This window comes from Pleurodeles waltl, chromosome 4_1, assembly GCF_031143425.1.
Source record: "Pleurodeles waltl isolate 20211129_DDA chromosome 4_1, aPleWal1.hap1.20221129, whole genome shotgun sequence".
NCBI lineage: Eukaryota > Metazoa > Chordata > Amphibia > Caudata > Salamandridae > Pleurodeles > Pleurodeles waltl.
In genome coordinates this window covers 211,218,904-211,239,184 of record NC_090442.1, presented here as the reverse complement: position 1 = coordinate 211,239,184, position 20,281 = coordinate 211,218,904, and the positions used below count along the sequence as shown (strand labels likewise).

Genomic DNA, 20,281 nt, shown 5'->3' with positions numbered 1-20,281 from the left:
ATCCTTTGTCCTTCTTCTAGGATATGGAATCTCTGGGCAGGCTCTTTGAGGAGGGAGAGCACATAGTCTTACAAAACAGAGTAGACTGGTAGCAGTGGTATCGGAAATATGCTGCACCTCCCAATGCAGTACGTGTATAGTCCAACAAATGTAAAGTGTGCTCAATGGGCAACGATCAATACGCTACTAAAATAGTGAGCATTATATACAGAGAATCCCCACAAATTAAACACATATGAATGAACCAGAGCATAGTCTTACAGTTTGTGATCCTGTGGCACAGCATGATCTTTTCAAAGCCAATAACATTTTGAAGTTGCCATTGAGGAGCGCTCTTGCCCGGGATTTCACTGGCAAGGTACTCACTGTTCAGAATTTAAGTTTTGAAGCCAAACCTTCAGAGACTAGTTCTAGGCCAAATCGTTTTTTGTTAACACTTCCCCTTACGTTTCTTTGCTGTCCATGGTAGTCCTGCTGGTATAAGGGACCTTGTAAGTTCTCCAACATCTGCTTCATCCAAGAAAGAAAGCGACCATTCAGATCATTCAACTGAATTGCCTAAAAATATTATAAAGTGATGCAGTCAATCGTATCTGTCCAGCACATTGGCAGTTTGACTGTTCATTTAAAGAATCAGCAGTTGACTGTTCTAGATTTTATCCCCATACGTTCTTTGAAGTCTGAAAGAATAGCTCATCACAATATTCTGCTTAGTGATATATTGAATCCTTGCTGACAAAAACACAAAAAACAAAAGGTAGCTATAGATTCTGCACAATTTGTTATGCAGTAATGTGTAAGGCATGGAGTCTATGGACACATTCCGAAGCAGGATCCTGGGTACTGGTACCTACTAATGTACCACACTTCCTAATGTGCTGTCTAATCTGATGGATTAATGTATTTCTGTGTTGTCCAAGCTGCCCGTTGACTCTGTTACTTCAGAGTCCTTGCATGCAGGGACAAAGCTTCAGGTGTCTTGCTCCTCAATCTGCACTCGTTACTGAAGCCTTCATAAAGGAAAAGGTTCAGCTCTTCCTCTGCAACTTGAAACTAAAAAGTTAAAGACTCTGAAAGCCTTGCATGTCACCATTGTGGCATCCATTGTTATCTGCTTTAGGCGTCCAGAACGGTAGATTTTGGAGACATTGGCCTAATAGTTGGGGTAGCCAAAGCATACATTTGGGTCCATCAGACATTTGGTTAAATCAGACTCCCTTCACTACTGTCACAAGTCGGTGATGGTTCATGTGTCCATTTCTATTAAAGTGAGAATGAAGTTTTGAAAAATTCTTGACATGCATGAGTTCCCTTTAAGCAATGCTTTTATTTTTCTGATAGATACTTTTAACTGTAGACTCTTCACCTTTTGAATTCCTTGGAGGCACAAGATTGGACTGGAAAAACCTTCTGCAGTAGCTCCCCTCAAATGGATAGGTGGGCTGACGGGCTCTGTGGCAACTCTTCCCACCTCCAAAAGTGATGACACAGTGCTGTTTATAGGCTTTATTTAACTGTGTCATCTATTTCTCTTTTTCAGCACCCTTTGGTGCAGAACTCGAACTCTGCTCCTACATTTTTAGATTTTTCCTCAAAGTTTCCCAAAAGGTTTTTTGACAGTGTGCAGGGATGTCTCCCACTAAGACTAAAGGATGTAAGCCATAGTGCGCCTTTAGAAAGCAGATGTCCATCACAGACCCATGTGCCATAGGTCTCAAGCTACACCTTACTGACAATCCCCATTTAGAGGGAAACCTATCTGAGATTGCCTGTGTTCCCTTCAGGAGGGTTCTCGTCTAGCAGTTCAGGACAGATTATTCCCATGCAGAGCAGGATCAATACTGATTTGTATAGAGTGGGCCTTTGTCTAGAGTGTTGTGTTGGGTGAAAAACAATGGACTGGAATGTGGCCAGAGCAATTGCCAGTGGCTGAGATTAATTTGAGCATTCCATCCATTACAGGAACTGTCCAGCCTGAACTGCCAGGCCCTAAGTGGAACCAGAATGCCAAGACGTTGGTCCTGTGCACACTGTGTCACTGGAACCAAGCTATACCTGGCTGATGAGGCCTAATTAGGGTGAAACCGGTCCTTGGTTGCTTGTGTTCCAGTTCGGGAAGGACCTGGCCTGGCAGTTTGGGCTGGACTTTTCCCATTGAAGCATGGTGAAGACTGATTGGCATATGACGGTCCATAATGATGTGGCATGGTAGGCAAAATAACAATGGCCAGGGATGCAGCCCAAGTAAGGAAGTGTGGGTGAAATTAATTCAAGAATGCTATTCATCCCTTATTGTGTACTTTTGTTCCAAACACAACTTAAAGGTCTGCAGCAAATGCTCCCTGATGCATTTGATGATCATCAGGTAGCGGGAAGCCAAACTTTACTTGGCTGAGCACAAGCAAAATTCTTGTTAGAGTTCTTAGTATGATTCCCAGTCGCAGTTCTCTGGGAAGCCTGTGGCAAGGCTGAATGGCAAATATCAAATTGAGCAATGGAAGGCCCACTGGGATTCTAGCCTCTCCTCCATTTCCTCTACAGGAAAAGACACACAGCTCTGACTCTGGTGGTGGCGTCGATTCAGTCCCAGTTCACAGGTTGGAGTTGATGGGCCACATATTTTCCCGGCCATTGCCATTCCTTGCAGCAGATTGAGCTTGTAAGAAAAAAATTGTGCAGTTATTTTAGACTGTTCCCAGTCCCTCTGGTACACCTTGGGTCCGATGAGCCTCCAGTTAAATGTCCACTGGTGGGCCTTCTGATTCCAGTTGACTCCCATTCGGCTTCAGCCTTGCTTACAGCCAGTACCAGGCCGCACTTTAACATCTTAGCTTCAGGCCGTTGCTGCAGTGTTCATCTTGGCTCCAGTGATCCTTGTTCTGAACTCTGCATTGATTCAGGTGTTGGACCAGAACTCACTTCAGCTAGATCATAGCCTGTGTTGGGCTATGAGAGAACAGATGCACTCCCAGTATCTGGGGAGGGTACTCCTCCTCTTACCTTGTCTCGATGCCAGTACAGTTCGAGATAAGAGGCCATTTTCAGTTCCAGCTCTAATGTAGCCTAGAGGCTTAAACAGGTTCCCCACAACTAATATGACGATGAAAAAGCAGACAGTTTACTCCCCCCTCATTATACTGATTCTGGCTTCTAGGTCAGACCTCACCATGCGAGTGGTTGAGACACTTTGACTGAAACTGAACTGTATTCACCTTTGGGCCCCCCATTTCAGAGGAGAGAGTGCTATTTGTAGTGACTGTATGAAGGGCTGCAGAGGTTTAGGATTTATATTTGTCATGGTAGACACCAAGTCAGACTTACTCACTGGAATCGTGCCACCAGGGCGATTGACTACTGAGCCGTACTACCTTTTAATGAAGTCCTGCTGACCTGGTCTAAACGTTGTTCCGCAGTGCCTGTGAGCCACCTGGTTGATGAACACAACAGATCTGCTCCTGGTGACCCTTCTTTCATGATGCAGCATCCAACTCCACAGGCTTGTCTTTCAAGTTCTGGTGAGCACGGAGAACACTAATGCTTTCCCCATTGCTTCCCCAAACAGGGTGTCCAAAGAGATTCATGCTCTAGAACAGTTTGGCCCTGCATTCATTGAACAATGTATGCCTCTTGCAACAACAGGTGCTCTGGGACGCGGTGAGTGAGATCTTGCCCGCGCTCTCTTAAGACTTTTGGCTTTTCTTTGCTGAACCTGTATATGATGGCTAGGATGCTGCCAAATACATCCTTAGAGCTTGTCTAGACACTACATAATGTGTTGGCTGTGCCATAGGCACCATTAACCTGGTCAAGCATGATTGGAAACATGCTACCTGGTTCTCTAATCTTAGATTCCTCACTGCTTGCCCTCATTCCCATTCTGTGGAGTTTGCTTCTTGTAGGTTATAAGGTCCAAAGTTAGACTTTGTACAGTCTGTCTCCTGGCATCTCTTTCGTTGCCACTGCCATATTCCAGTGCAGGATATCAGCCACTGGTTCATTTTAGATGGCATCCTTTCTCTACTGATCTAGTCACCATTCTCACTGGCACTTTTTCCAGCTGACCAACCCTCAGAATAGGATATATCCTAGCAACCATCTTGGCTTATCAAAGGGTTTTGGGGGTGAGGGTGTTAAGTCTGCTTCTTTATTGCTTTTATTACCGAGGATCAGTATGCATAGTCGCGTTATAACTGAATTGCCAAGTGGTTCCTCTGCATAACTGATCTTTTTACCTGTTGTGGGAGTCCTGCACAAGGAGTGTGGGTGGGAATATTAGGGGGTTGAAAGATGTGGGACAGTCACCAAATATTGGTGGGAATTGCATCCATCAAATTTAGAGTTTATACATTAGAGGGTATGTAGGAGGCTGGTTCCGTTTATGATGTACACCTATGGTGTGGCACCATATACTGAGTCCAGGCAACCATTAGTGTTCGTGTTTTGGTCCCTTGGCAACCAAGGCTGTCTAGGGGTAACTGTGGAGAGCAGCTCAGGCTTATCGGGGAGGAGTGTAAAGCACTTACAATACCACAATTGTCAGTCAGTGATGTTCACACAAGAAAGAATCACACCAAGTATTACAAAAATAAAGTATTCTTTATTGTACCACTAGTACTACCCTAACTTTGGTGTATCTCCACTTGGAGATATCTACACACAACAATTATACTTAGTAACAAACAGGAAAAGCATAAAAATACATGGAGGGGCAAACCATATACTAAGAAAGTGGTATAAGAATTGAGGTGTCGAACCAACGTATTGTGTTAGGATTCCAGAGGCTGGGGAAGTACAAAATCACCCAAAGTAAGTAACAGAAATCCCCCAGGCGCCTGTGGCAGAGGTGTTATCTAGCCGTGCGCCCCATAGGCTAATACAGGACCATTTTGGTTTCACTTTTCAGGATTCAGGACCCTTCTCAGAGGACCCCGAGGAAACCAAGGAATGTTCCATAGTGCCCCCACCCGTGGATACCCAGGAAAGTGGAGTACCTACAACAGGGAGCCCGGGTGCATGGGATGAAGTGACGTCGTAAACCTCGTTTGCGCGGCTGCTGTTGCGACCCATGGACCCGGTCGGTGGAACCTAAGGATGGATTCCCGACAAGAAGAAACTGAAAAAGACAGAGACTAGACCACTTGGAGATGTCCAGGAAGTACAGGTAGGCAATGTCCACTGTTCCTGGGGAGAAGTTCCTGCAGGTTGGTGATAGAAGGAGTCCAGCTCTGGAGTCTAGGTGATTCAGGAAGATCCTTGGAGTTGCCCACGAGCTGTCCCACGTTGATTTCCAGATTGCAGAGGGTTAAAGCAGAACTACCAACATGCATTGGCAAAAGTAAGAAGAAGCTGCAGAGCTGTTGGCAGGATTTTGGGGACTAGCAAGGTCCAAGAGGCTCAACCTTTGGAAGGGAGTCCAGGCTGGCCCCCAGCAAGCAGGCAACCCAGCAGGAATCGTTTAATCCCCCACGAGAGCCCACTGGCAGCAGGCACAGGGAGTCACAGGGAGGCCTCAGCAGCACAACAAAGAAGGGGTCCCACACCGCAGGAGTTGCAGGGAGGTTGCTGTTTTTGGAGTTGCGAGGTGCTGGGGGCCGGGACTTCTTGGAGCTTAAGGATCTTCGGCAGGAAGAGTCAACAAGCCTTGGTGACAGCAATAGACGCGGTGCACAGGGGTTCCATCCCAGTAGCTGCACCATGGGCAGAAGACAAGTTGGACATAGAGAGGGCCACAGAACGACCACCTGTGTAGCAAAGCATTTGGTTGTCCGTGGGACACCAGGATCCACCAGCCGGTCGTTGTCGTCGAGGTGCCTGCGGATGCACGGAAGTGACTCCTTCTCTCTAAGGGTGTTTCATTCTTGCTTCCTGATGCAAACTGAGTCCTTGTGAATGTGGCAGATGCACAGCCACGGATGTTGCAGAGTTCCTGCAGGAGCTGGAGAATCAAGATTGCAGTTGGAGCCCTCCCAACTGGATACAGTCTTGTTTCGGTTTCTAAGACAGACTAGAAGCAGTTCGGAGGTCAGGTTGCAGAAGTGTCTTGCAGAGAGTTCCTTGGAGAGACTTGCTTGATGAATCTAGGGTCCCACCCTTAGGGGAGCGCTTAAGTAACCCAGAAAGGCGGTTGGACACTGTCTGCCGTGACCCTCCTATCAGAGAGGGGGGGTCAAAGACTTCACCTAGCTGACCAAACCAGTCAGATGCTCCCAGGTGCCTCTGCCCATCTTGTTTCCAAGATGGCAGAATCAAGCGGCTACCTGGCAAAGCTATGTGCACCTCCCTAGGGGAGGAGCTGGACAGGGAGGTGTCACTCCTCTGTCCTTTGTGTAGTTTGGCGTGCAGAGACCACCCCACCCCAGCCTAGAGACACCTATTTCAAAGGGAGAGGTGGTCACATCTCTTTCTTACAAGAAATCCTTTGCTTTGCCTTCTCCTGCTCGAGTTAGTCTCCTCAGCAGGAGGGCAGAAAAGTGTCTGGGGTCGGCAGCAGTGCTGGCTGGGATGCTGACCCTGCAAGGCTGTATCGGTAGGTAAGGGGGAGCCTCCAAGGAACCCCCATAGTACATGGTATCATGCAACTAACACTGGAATCGGTGTAGTTGCATGATCCCAACAAGTTTGATAACAAACATGCCTAGGTTCGGAGAAGCCATTATGTAGTTGGACATCTTGTGTTGATCAGTGTCCACAACATACGTTAAGATGGCTTCCTGGCACTTACAAAGCCGAGAGATTGGAGTCTGGGGCTTGTAGGGGTACTACTGCTCATGCAGGGGTACTCTCACACTCAGAACCATGCACTCTGCCCTTGGGCTGAAGGCCTACCATAGGGGTGACTTATAGGTTGTTAGTGCAGTGACGGCATTATAAGGCATGCCTTATATCTAAAGTGAAAGGTGCATGCACCATTTTATGCAGGCTGCAGACTTAGGGCCTCATTATGACCCTGGCGGTCAACAGACCACCAGGGTCACGGTCGCACTGCCGCCAAAGTGGTGGTCTGACTGCGACATTACGACTGCCACAGTATCCATCGACATTGCCAGGTTGCCGCCAGGTCTCAGCGGTCTCAATCCGCCAGGGCAGCGCTGCTCTGGGGATTACGAGTCCACTTTCCACCAGCCTTTGCATGACGGTAGCCCCGCCATGCAAAGGCTGTCGGGAAGGGGGTGCTGGGTGCCCCAGGGGGGCCCCTGCACTGCCCATGCCGTTGGCATGGGCAGTGCAGGGGCCCCCCATGGACAGCCCTGTTACGCTTTCCACTGCCCCCGCTGCACCGTCACATTGGCGCCGGCTCAATTACGAGTCCGCGTCAATGTTAAGGCTCTGTTCACCGAAGGGCCGGCCCTGCGGTGAACTCCTAATAGGGCCAGCGGTGTTCTGGCCTCACAGGCGTCCTGATGGCGATACGAGTTCGTAATGAGGGCCTTAGTTTTCATGGGTTCCCATAACACATGCTGCAGCCCATGGGAGACCCCTGGGGTACCAATGCCCTGGGTACCTATGTATGTTTACTAGGGACTTACAGGGGGACCCTAATATGCCAGTGGTGGGTGAAGGGATCACTTACCAAGTCAATTTTAGGAAAGAGAGCACCAACACTAGGGTCTTGGCCAGCAGAATCCAAGTGTACTACAGTCTAAACACAAGGACACCAGGTAAAAAGTAGGTGTAACTATGTCAGAAAGATCCTACTTTCCTACAGGGTGTACCTTCTGCCCTGAGATGGCAGTGTTCAAAATACATTATGCACTATGTTTGTGGTGTCAGCACATAGACGAGGTGGCTGTGGTCCTCTTGCCAGTTGATGAAGATAAATGATAAGGTCCTGAACCTGCCATACCCAGAGTAGTAGCACTTCAATGCCTCTACCAACGACTAGCCATTTTCGTTTATTTTGCCTGTCAAGCAGGTCTGCACCTGTTCTTCCTTCTCTTTCAAGGAAGCCTCGTTCTGGTATTTTCTGTGTTAGTGTGGATTTGACTTTGTGCTCCTTCTTTTTCTTTCCCTTTTCCTGTTCCCTTTCCTGTCATTGGGGAGGAATCTGGCTTTGCCAGTCATGTGACCATAGTCCTCCTGACATCTATTTGACTGCCTTTCTTATAGCTGTTAACCTAGATCCATTCTTTCCTTGCAGTGAAGTACATCCAGCTGATTCCTATCATGGAAAGCAATAAGAGGTATTGCTCCTTATTTTCATAATGGGAAAAGCTGCACAATCCTTAATGTCCTCCACTTTAGCCTCTTGTTTTTTTTTTAACTTTGTTGTTGTTATTGTAGTATTACATACTGGAAAGCACCTGGCAGTGTGCAATTTTACTTATCACATATCAGGAACATGTAAACCACAAACAATATAGCAGGTTTTCCCATTGTGCATAAATCTTTTCATGAAGAGATCAAAACTCCTCTTGACGGCTTGCCTGGGCATCACCAGGGTCCACAAACACTTGAAAGTGTTGCAGCCATTTGAGCCATATTCAGTGTATATTTCCCTGAGCAGCTCCTGGATTTGAATATAAATTCTTCAGCGAGGGCAGAATAATCCATATCCCTTATCCACTCTAAAGGGGCATTGCACACCGTGCAAAATCTGGCAATATCCCTTTTAGCCACCATGTATCCTGTAGTCTTCTGCTGACCCATCACACTCATTGGCAACACCTCGTATAACCCATTTGGGGTCAAGTGTTATTACTTAGCTGATCACCTCCTGCAGTGTCAAATGGACCTGAGACCAATATTTTTGGATTTAGGGACAGTCACAGATTATGTGCCAGAAAGCCCAGGTTGCAGTATGACAACTAGTACAATTGGCGCTAGAGGATCTTCTCATCCTGTACACTCTATCAAAGGGCGAGTACATCTGTGGAAGAATTTGAATTAGATGAGGCGCCATCTCACCAAGATCACTAGCACCGTGGCTGCCATTTTGACATCAATCCAAATGTCATCCTCCAACTTACCGAAGTCAGCAGTCCATCGATCTCTCAAGTTTATAAATTTGTCATGCGCATTTGCCACAAGTGCTCTATACAGTGTTGAAATACCTTCTGCTTCAATAATTTTCGGGACTAATTTAACCTCTTTTGAGTTAAAGTCTGAGATAGGATTCAAGGCATCTTTGTTTCTCCAATGTGTGGTACAGACGAAGAAAATAAAAGATCTGAGTTTTGTATAAATCAAATGTATACAGTATATGCTTTGATGTGTGTGGATACTCATACATCCTCAAGGGTAGAAATCCTGATACTGTCCTACGTCTTAAAGCTTTCCAAACCATTCACCATGCGCATCCATATTCTTGCCCACAGTGGTGTCACTTACTTTCATTTTTTTATCCATACCATCCACCTGAATAACTAAACAACATTCAGAAGGCATCCTCGAATGGGAAGCACCCAATATTAAAGCTGAATGTCTGGTATCCCGAATCCCCTGTCGTAAGGGGACTGAATACTTTTAGTGAAGGATACCCGCAGTGCACCACCCCACCCCCGGAGATATGACAATCCCATATATTGCAGGATTTTGAAAAAATGTCATTTTGCGTAGAACTCTTTCACCCATAATAGAAATAAGCAGCTTATCCATGCAGTCCCCTACTGCTTTAGTTTTCACCAGTAACAGGGCCATAATCATATCCCAGTATTCTGATGGCTGTAGCAAATATTAACTCCCATATGTCTGGAAGGGCCCTGGCTGACTCAAAAAAGGGGTGTCCGACTCCGTTATCGCCTAGGATGTTTGAGGGGAAGCAGTTCTGTCTTATGCCAATTTACTTTGAGCCTCGAGGGGTCTCTATACATTGTAAGCATTTAAAAGTCCTTTGGGATCGACGGCTGTGGCTCGTGATATATAACAGGACATCATCTGTGTACATGGCAATACGATTTTCAAAGTCTGTCCACCAGTCAGTGTCCCATACCTCTGCGCCCCATCAAAGTTAGGTCATCAAGGGTTCCATTACTAAGGCAAACAGCGGTAGCGTGAGGGGACATCCTTCCTCGTTCCCCTCTCGATCAGAAATGGCCAGGAAGACACTCTGTTTATATGTACTCTTGCCCACATCTCGGACCAAAGTTCAGCCTTTCAAGCACTTGTTATAAGAAGGACGTGGATATAGATTCAAATACTTCCTCGAAGTTGGTGGCCTTTAGAGCAGTGGGCAGAAAAGGTAAGTGGTTGTTTGCTAGGACAACGTGTAGACGACAAATGCAATGCCTAGTCCCCCTGACAGGCATAAAACCTTTTTGGTCCATCTAAACCATCAAATGTTTTTAATAGTGTAATGGCAAAATCTTTAGCCATTATCTTTATATTACCATCTGTATTTAGTAGGGAAATAGGTGTGTCACATGTTTCCCTGGCTTGAGAAGGACCATCACTGTGGCAGTCCTAAGGTTCTTTTGCAATTCTTGGTTTTGCGATGCCTCTTGGAACAACGCCTCTAGGGGATCCACCAGTCTGCTGGCATACACCTGTTTGTTGTGGGCACACCTCCTAATCTTATTAATTTCCCTGCATTTCTTGCACCCAAGAAGTAGGGTGAGGACTGGGGGGTTGGTCATCTCCCCCATCTGGATAGACTTGGGTTGCATTACAAAGGCAGCTAGGCCTTTGAAGCTTCCCTCCTCGGAATGTCCATCCTGCCTGGAGGAGGTGTCAACACCTCCACCCAGTGTGGGCTTTTGTCTCTGGCCTCTGAGAGTGCTGGCTTTCTCCTTAGGGGGTCAGAAACTTAGCTAAGGTGACTGAACGGGTCAGGACCAGTCAGTCAACACTAGTAGTTTGTAGGTTTTCAGGGGGCACCTCTAAGGTGCACACTGGATGCATTTATTAATAAATCCAACACTGGTGTTAGTGTGGGCTCACCAATATGAGATGTTTGATACCAAACATCCCTATCTTCAGTGAGGCCGTCATGTAGCTAGGTAACTTGTATTGACCAGTGTCCAACACATGCATTTAAAATGGCTTTCCTGGTTACTCACTATGTCTGAGAATTGGCAAACACTTAGCAGGGGCATATTTTCTCTTGCAGATATGCCCTCCCATGAATTATAATGCACCCTTCCTTAGGACGGAAAGGGCTCCTAGAGGGGTGACATACATATATTGCATGCAGTCTTAGGGGACATGGCACACCGTCTGTGTGCCATGTCGTGTTTTCACTTTTGTCTGCACCATGACACGTAACCTGCAATGGCAGCCTGTCATGTGCTTGGTAAGGGGTCCCTTAGGGTGGCACAATTTCTGCTTCAGACTTTAGGGACCCTCTTTAGTACCCCAGGCCCTAGGTACCAGGGGTAACATTTGCTAGGAACTTACAGATGGTGCTAAGGGGTTTGTCAATTGGGAAATGACTGTGCAGGTCGGGAAAGGGATCTGGCACTTGGGACCTGGCTAGCAGGAATGCAGTTTACTTTCAGTCGAAATCACATCAGATACCAGGCAAAAAACATCCCAAAAAGGGTGCTTTCCTACAAGTAGTTTGTGTGATTCTGCGCTAGAGAAAACCGTTAATTGGTGAAGAATCTATTCAATAGGACATACTGATTGTGTGTAGTTTTGTTTATTAGAAACTCAATATATTGTTAAGCATGGGATCTCTTTTTTAATGCCCATTATACAATCAAAGTAGCGATATAAGGACACCACAGGAAGTGCTGCATAATGTGGCTTTACTCGCCATGTAAATTGGCGTTTTTGCACATAATTATGGCAACCTTATTGCATAATTAGGCCCTCCATTGGAGCTTGAGAAATAAGATAAAATGCAATGGAACAGTCTAGTCTCAAAGACCTGCAATAACAGGAATTACTTTTACTCTCTCAGTGAAACTGACTGGATGGGTGGGTGGAAGGCTGGGTATACATCTCTGCAGTACATAGGTTTAACGCTTCTTAAAAAAGCAGCCACCTTTTGCTTGAAAAACCTTTTAACTGTGTTTTAATGCTTCAAGTTTTTGATGACGCTATGTCAGCGTTAGTGTGTTTTTCAGTACTTGTTTACAGCAGACTGGACTTCTTGTATGTGACGTGATTTAAGTTAGTCTGGCCGCGTGCAATAAAACATTCTAGACCATGTTATGATGTGTTACATGTTTTGTTGTACATGACCGGGCTCGTGCAGGAATGTTTTTACCTTCACCAAAAATAGGTTTTACAGTTTGTATATACCAGCATAACACATGGTGACGTAAAGAAATATGTGATAAACTAATCAGCTGAGGTGAAAATTCTCAATGTAAAACAACTATGATGTGGTTACCCATACGGGCCACTAGGTGGCAGTGATTCTTTACCTGATGCTGCTTAAAATCGTACACTAGTTAGTGACGGTGAAAGACGGCTCGATGCTTTCTTTACGAGCACACCCTCAAATCCGTTCTTCTGCACCCGCTTTCTCATTAGCGAAAAAGACCGACCCGAGTAATATTGCTCAAGGTAGTAACAAAAGGTTCGTGCGCTGGGATATGTACCGGAAAGCGGGGAGGAGTCAAGGAGCTAGCCCGGGCATTTAGCACAGACATCCTAAGGATTTAGGAGGGCCTGAACCAAACGTATTTTGGGAGCCCTGTCCGGCACAGCTTTGTATTTATGATCCAGTTTAATCTCTTTCCTGCCCTCCTTGGGTCAGGTCACTGACAGTGCACAGACACACTAGTCCAAATTCTATATGTGTTTACATCAAATATTCAGGGATATCGACGCGTGTCATTATTGGTACAGCAGCAACTTATTAATATCACTGCAAATTATTTCTCTGACACCCTCCTATTTTTCATATGTGAGGTTCTGTTTTGATCTAAAAGAAACTTTGTTTATGGATGTTGCATGAAACAACATTTCGCTGCAAAATATCTGTAATACTCTCACACATCACCCACATTCAAATAAATTAAAGGAAAACTGGATTTTTAAACAATCTGTTTAAGAATTATTGAAGGTGCTTAGGGGGCCAAAGGTCAATTTGCCTATATCTTAAAACATCTCTGTCTTTACAAAGAAGAGTGATGTGCCATTAATTGAAGAAATGGGAGCCTGCGGCAATTATCAGAGGAAGTTGAATATGACCTGATTGAGACATCTAGTTGCAGATTCCTCGCCCTAGAATTTCCCTCCAGTCGTCAGTCTGGGTCCGGAGACTTGTCTTGAGCAGTACCCCTGCTCGCCGTTAAGTGGTGTCGATCGTCTCTGTGTTAGATGTCGGCATCATCCACGCTGGATATGTCACTGGTGTGCCACCATGGCACACTGACATCAGATTTTTTCTTTCAGTGCCAGCCAGGGCCAATTCGAAGAGAGCTACCCCACAGTCCTTTTTTGACAGGCTTTTTTTTACTTTTTGTCAACGTCTTTTCGAGTTGCTAACTCCTGGTGCATCAAGGATGTAAACTAGGAAGGTCGGGTTCAAGCCATGTGGATCCTGTCATCGGGCAATGTCAATGACAGGTGCCTACTTCGTGTGCCTTTGGTGTTTGGAGCGTGACAACAACACAAAGTCATGCTCCGAGTGTTGGTCCATGCATCTGAAGGTTTTGAGGGCGTGGTCCCTGAAGAAGATGGCGGCCCGTCCCTTGACGTTGTGCAAGTTGATGTCCTGGTCAAAGGAATGTCAAAGGAGAGGTCGCGGAGTACTCCATCGTTGTCGTCGCGCTCCAAGTCCTCGGGACGATCGGGTAAGTCGAGGTGAAAAAAGAAGTTGAAGAAATCAAAATGTTCTTTGACTTCACCTCGTCTGACAGCTGATGAGATGAGGGAGCGTCGGCATTCTAGGCCTAAGTGTGCAGAGCCTGTGTCTGGGCTGACTTGGCGTATCCCCAAGTTCCCATGTGCTGGAGCGGCCCCTGTTGAGTTAAGAGTTTTATGAGGCGATGCGCCTCATTTTTGGGCAGTCCCAAATCGTTGGAGTGCCTTCAGGCCCTGTGGAGCCGGAAGGGGCACCTTCTGGTTCAGTGCTAGCAGCTCCGGCCTCGGCCCTGAAGGGCACCCAGAGATCCATGCTAAGATCCAGGACGGTGTTGCTCATGCCATCCCGAACTTTCCTGACACCAGTCCTGATGCTCCCAGTGCCGTCCCCCTCCTCATTGCCAACTCCGACACGGAGCCGTATTGGCATCATAAAAGGCTGATTCCAGAGCTGACAAGAGCCATGCCTTCTATGTCAGGTCCTGAGCCCTTTTCCTATGGGTTATGTTATGGTGAGGAATGGAGGGGTGGTTGTACACTTTAAAATACCAGCTCCAAGACCGTATGGACTGGTGTATGGGCTTGGGTGAAGACAGTAGCCTTGAAACCTCACAAGATACTGGCATGCTTTCTCCCCCTACCATTGCTATGGAGGAGGGATCATTCTATTCTTTGGTGGTTAAAAGAGCCGCTGAGGTCTTAGACGCTCAGTTGCCTTTGGTGGCAGTCAGGATTAACCCGACAGAGGTGGTGCTTGCTGCTCATCTGCGCATATCAGGGTTCTCAGTCTTTCCCTATCTCGATGTCTGGCTTTTGAAGGTGGGCTCCTCCCAGACTATCGTCTCCCACCTCCTGAATACAACGGACTTCCTGCATTCGCTGTGATTCACTATAAATGTGCTGAAGTCACACCTGAACTCCCTCTCACACAATCCCTTTCATCTGAGCTGTTCTGGACACAGTGCAGTTTCGTGCTTATCTTCCCGGGCGGTGAGTTCAGGATATTCAGGCTATGATACTGGTCTTTCAGTCTCTACCCTGGATTTCAGTGGGAATGAATCTGAGGCTGCTGGGCATCATGGCCTCCTGCATCCTGCTGATGACACATGCCAGATGGCATATGCAGGCTCTGTAATGGGACCTGAAGTTCCAGTGGGCGCAGCATCAGGGGAAGCTCACTGACATTGTCCAGAACTCGCACAGAACTGCGCAAGATCTGTGGTAGTTAATGAACCGCAATTGGGTTAGAAGCAGATCCCAGTCCCTTCCCCACCCAGGTGTAACACTAGTGACAGAGGTGTCACTCTTGGGATATGGGATAGCCATTTGGGAAAGGAGGAGCTCAGGGGCATCTGTTCTCCAACGGAATCCAGACTCCACATCAATCTGTTGGAACTCAATGCAATCAGACTAGCATTGAAAGCATTTCTTCCCTCTATCAAGGGGAAGGTAGTGCAGGTGTCACGGATAACACCACCACCATGTGATACTACAACAGGGTGGGGTGGGCCGTGGACCCTTTGTCCCTTTGTCAGGAGGCTCAGCACCTCTGGACATGGCTGCAACATCAGGGGATTTTCTTGGTAGCTCAACAACTGGCAGGATCTCTGAACACCAGAGTTGCCAAACTCAGCTGACAGTGTTTAGTCAGTCACTAATGGCTTCTCCATCCGGAGGTGGTCAAGGTCTCTTTCAGCATTGAGGAGAGCCTTGGTTAGATCTGTTTGCCTCTGCAGAGAACGTGTAATGTCAGCAGTATTGCACATTGTAGTTTCCAAGATGGCTATCGCTACGTCTCGACTGGAACTCGGTTCTTCTTTACACCTTTTCACCCTTCCACCCATAACTCTTTTGCCCAGAGTTCTCAAGAAGATCAAGAACGACTGGGCCCAAGTAATCCTTGTGGCTCCGGACTGGGCACGAAGAGTCTGGGATCCCGATTTCTGAGCATGGCCATCGATCCTTCAATCAGACTCCCCTCCCAGAGGATCTTCTGTCGCAGCAGCAGTGAAGGGTTCTCGACTGAACCTGCTCAGTCTCCGCCTTCTTGCTTGGAGATTTCATGGCCATTGCAGCCTGCGTAAAAATGTGCATGAACCCTTTCACTACAGGTCACTGCACCAGGTCACTGTACGTCACCCCTATGGTAGGTCCTCCTAACCCAGAGGGCAGGGTGCAGGTACCTGTGTGTAATGGCACCCCTGCATGAGCGGAGGTGCCCATACAAACTCCAGCTCCATTACACTGGACTTCTTAAGTGCGGGGAAGCCATTTTACCCTGTCTAGCTACATAGTGGTAACTCGAACCTGGGAATGGTTGGTATCAAACATGTCGGAGTCGTACCCCAATACTGTTGCCAGTGTTAGTTGTATGATTCCATGCACTCTGAAGGCTCCTTAAAGGCCCACCAGCATTGCTCCTACTAGGCTTCTGGAGTTTTCCAGGCAGCCCACGCTGCTGCCACCCCTCAGACAGGTTTCTGCCAGCCTGCTGCTTGACCAGCTCAGGCAGAGGTAGGCAGAGCAAAGGATTTCCTTTGGGAGAAGGAGGTAACACCCTCTCCCTTGGAAATAGGTGTTACATGGCTTGGGAGGGTTAGCTTCCCCAAGCCACCGGTTTGTGCTGAAGGGCACATTTGGTGCCCTATTTGCATAAACCAGTTTGCACCAGCCCAGGGACCCCCGGTCCCGTGCTCTGGCGCGAAACTGGGCAATGGAAAGGGGAGTGATCACTCCCCTGTCCATCACCATCCCAGGGGTGGTGCCCAGAGCTCCTCCAGATGGCCACTTGATTCTGCCATCTTGAATCCAAGGTGGGCAGAGGCCCCTTGGAGCATCTGAGTGGCCAGGTCAGACAGATGACGTCACATCCCCCTCCTGATAAGCGGTTACCCTCCTAGGTGACCAACCCCACTTCCTGGGCTATTTAGCGCCTCCCTCTTGGGTGGGTCCTCAGATTTGACGTGCAAGATTCCAGCAGGACTCTTCTGCACCATTTACTTCATCTTCTGGCTACCAGGACTGCAACTGGACCCTCCAGGAACCGACAATCTGCAACTTCAGCGATGACTCAGCTCTGCAGCATTGTTTCTCCGGCTCCTTCCAGCAACTGCAACATTTCCCTGACTGTGCATCCTCTGACGACGAAGGAAACGCCTCAATGCTGGTTCCAAAAGCAATTTTCTGGTTTTATCCATGCAACATGTTGGTCCAGTCATTTTCACGCAAGCAAGGAGGGCAGCTTGTCAGCACAGCAAGAAAGCTGTTCTTCCAGAGCAGCAGTCCAGCAGAGTGGCAGTCCTGCAGCAGCACAGCAGTCCTTCTTCCTGGCATAGTATTCACAGGTCCAGAAGAGGACTGTGTTGGTAGGGTCTGATGTCCAGTTCTTAAACCCGGTGGTACCTTTGATGTGTGGTAGACTTCAAAGAAAGGCCTTTGATGTGCACAGAGGTCCTCCCTTCCTGCCCTGCCTCCAGACTCACTACGAGGGGGGTATGCAGCCCTTTGTGTAGGGACAGGGCACAGCCTATTCATGTGTAAGTGGGAGGCTGTGTTCAGCTTCTCCCTCCCATCCTGCCCAGGATGGCTCTTCAGGACACAGATAGCCCATCAAGTCTAACCTGAGCTTCCTTTGTGTGTAGCTGTCTTGGGGTGGATACACAAAATCCAACTGTCACCCAACCCTGACATGCAGTCAGAGTCAGGCTGCAGGCACACTGGGCTAAGAGCAGAAAAATACCAACTTTCTAAAAGTGCCATTTTCAACATTGTCACAATAAACCCAACTTTACAATTAAAGAGGGTTTATCATTACAATTCCATAGGTACTGAACATGACAGATCTACCTCTTCCCAAGAAGGAATTACAGCCTATTAAATATAATAATAAGGAATCCCCAGTGTTATCCAGTAAGAGGGGTAGGCCTCACAGTAATGAATAACAAATTTGGAGTTATTCACTACCAGGGCATGTAGCACTCAAAAGTACTTGTCCTGCCTTTTAATTACACAGCACCCTATCCTATGGGCTATCTACAGCCTAACTTAGGTGTGACGTATATGTACAAAAAGAGGAGATTAAGGCTTGGCAAGGAGTTCTAAATTCCATGTCTACATGGCAGTATAAACTGCACACACAGGCTCTGCAATGGCAAGCCTGAGGCATGTTTAAAGGGCTACTTACGTGAGTGTCACAATCAGTGCTGCAGTCCCAGTAGTAACATTTAATTTACAGGCTATAGGCACATGTTGTGCACTTTACTAGGGGATTACAAGTAAATTAAATATGCAGCTGAGTATATGCTAATTAAAACATGTTTCAGTGAGAGGACACAAGCACTTTAGCACTGATTAGCAGTCATAAAGGGCAGAGAGTCCGAAGGCCAACAAAACTTAGTTCAGAAAAATTGGAGGCAAGCAGGCATAAGGTTTGGGGGAAGACCACCCTAAGGCTGACAGGTCCAAACGGCAGTATACTTCATTCTTTAACATATGGAGTGTGACTTCTGCAGTGACTGTTTGTTTTTCTGCTTCAGCCACTCACTTAGCCACCTTCTTCAGATATTGGCGAAGGAGGGACATTTTAGTTCCCACACCAGCAATCTTGTCTTCTAGGGCTGTGTGTGTGCTGCAGATCATCTGAAAGTTTTTTGGTTGGTCAAAGCTCTCTCTGATTCCCTCATTCCAATGCTATCGACAATATTTAAGAATGTAGGGTGGTTTCTGCAGTGACACTGACGAGAGGGCCTCATCTCTCAGGAAATCTCCAGTCGCCCACTATAACAGTAGAATCTGAACTCAGTCCTCAGAGCAGTCCTTTCACCCATGACAGGCTGTGTCTTCAGCACATACAGATTATCTAGGCAGGCTTGTCGTCTCCCACGCTAAGGGGGCCCAATAAGCTCAGAAGCTGCTGGCACCACTCCTCCTCAGCAAACACCTCAAGTTAGAGACGGCCCCCTCCATGCATATCCGAGCCAGTAGTTCACCCGGTGATGGGTACATCCCTAGGTGCATGGCAACGTCCAAAGCAGGCCTGGTGGTCTCTTCCTGTGTCTTCCAAAGAAGGGGAGGACTACCCACGCCCCTAGCCAGGCACGTCTTATGCACTCATAGTTCGAGGTCCTTGTGGGCTCAGCCTTGCAGCTAGCCTACTGGCCATGCTATGCTCCTTTTCGTTTTTTTAAATATTTTTATTTTAACTCTTATGAACAACCCACTCAACTCCCCCCACCCCCGCCCCTAAAACACGAAGACTTCATTGCCTAAAAAAAAGGGGGAAGAAGGAAAAGGGGCAAGAGCCCATGCGACTTGTTCTTGCCTCTTCCTCTCACCCTGAGATGTTGCCTCAGCTACCTGACCAATCAGGGACTTCTGCAGGACTATCTGGGTGACTATTGAAACACTGCAAGAGCAGGGAGGCCCAATCCACTCACCACCTTCCCTTGGGCCATCCACTCGGCTGGCTCTTTGCTGCAGCGTCAAGGCCTCAGTAACCTCAAGCTCCAACATTGCTCCAGTGCCCACTGTCACTAAGAAAGAGCACATCAAAGGTAAGTAGCTTATTTTTTTGTTTTGTTTTATTTTGTTCAGTCTGCCCGAAGCAGGGCTCTTACTCTCTACATAGCACAAAAGAAATCAACATCATCTGAGATATTTTGTCTGATTTTTTTTTTTCTTCTTCTGTTCTTTTTAGGTGTCAGATTTTAAACAGCAACTATTGCTGTCCGCTGGTGTTGGCATAGAGAGGATTGCTGAGTTCTCTTGCGGTGAGTAACTGATATTCAGAAAATTGGTAGCTGGCTGAAACTGAAAGTGATTGTTACACACATACAAACACAGGTTTACAGGTATTTGAATATAAAACTTGACATGTCTTCTAAGAACTGACATCCATTGGGTCTCACCTACACCAGTCACCTGCCTTACTTGATTGTAGGGCCTGTTCAGTGCATGCTGTAGATGGTGCGTTAACCATTTTTTGTCATCTCCCCTGCCTTAAAAACATAAGAATGGCAAAAGTACCAAATTCTGTGTTTTAGGTTTCCAGATAAAGCAGAAAATAATGTCCCCATTAGTCATATTGGTAAATTGATTTTATGAGTATGTCTATACTAATCCTGATGTTAACAGACATAGCTCACGTAGCAGACATTTAGGACACAAAACCTATGTTATGTAACACTGGAAAAAATCATAGTAGGATGTCTGACTGTCGATGGTAACCATCATAGTGATTTTGTGTGAAGTCATGAACTCTGAATTGAGATTTGGAATCTGTGGTGGTTGTGTAATTAGCTATAAATGGAGCATGTAATTTGGTTTTTAGACACTGGATTTTGTTTAGTGAGTTTTAGTCTTCTAACAAATACTTTGTATTTCCGAGAAACCACGCTGGTCTAATCCTTCAGCCTTGCCCTGTAACCATGCTGACAGTACCGGCTGTGTACTGCACAAAGCCTGCCCTTTACCGATCCTGATCCCTGTTCCCATACCCATGAACTATGCCTTTGTACAGAACATAGCTTTCAGACTCACCATATGCCCAGTATCCATCTTCTTTGGTTTCACGTTTTAAAATGTTTCT

General features: G+C 46.9%; 1 protein-coding gene across 2 annotated transcripts in view; it reads left to right on the top strand.

The window, feature by feature from the left end:
• DDX11 (DEAD/H-box helicase 11) overlaps positions 1 to 20,281 on the top strand; it is a 593,235-nt gene that overhangs the window by 426,449 nt on the left and 146,505 nt on the right. For both annotated transcript variants that reach the window (XM_069228147.1, XM_069228146.1), the window contains one exon: positions 19,391 to 19,463. In XM_069228147.1, coding sequence (XP_069084248.1) covers positions 19,391 to 19,463 — 73 coding nt within the window. The remainder of the gene's footprint in view (positions 1 to 19,390; positions 19,464 to 20,281) is intronic.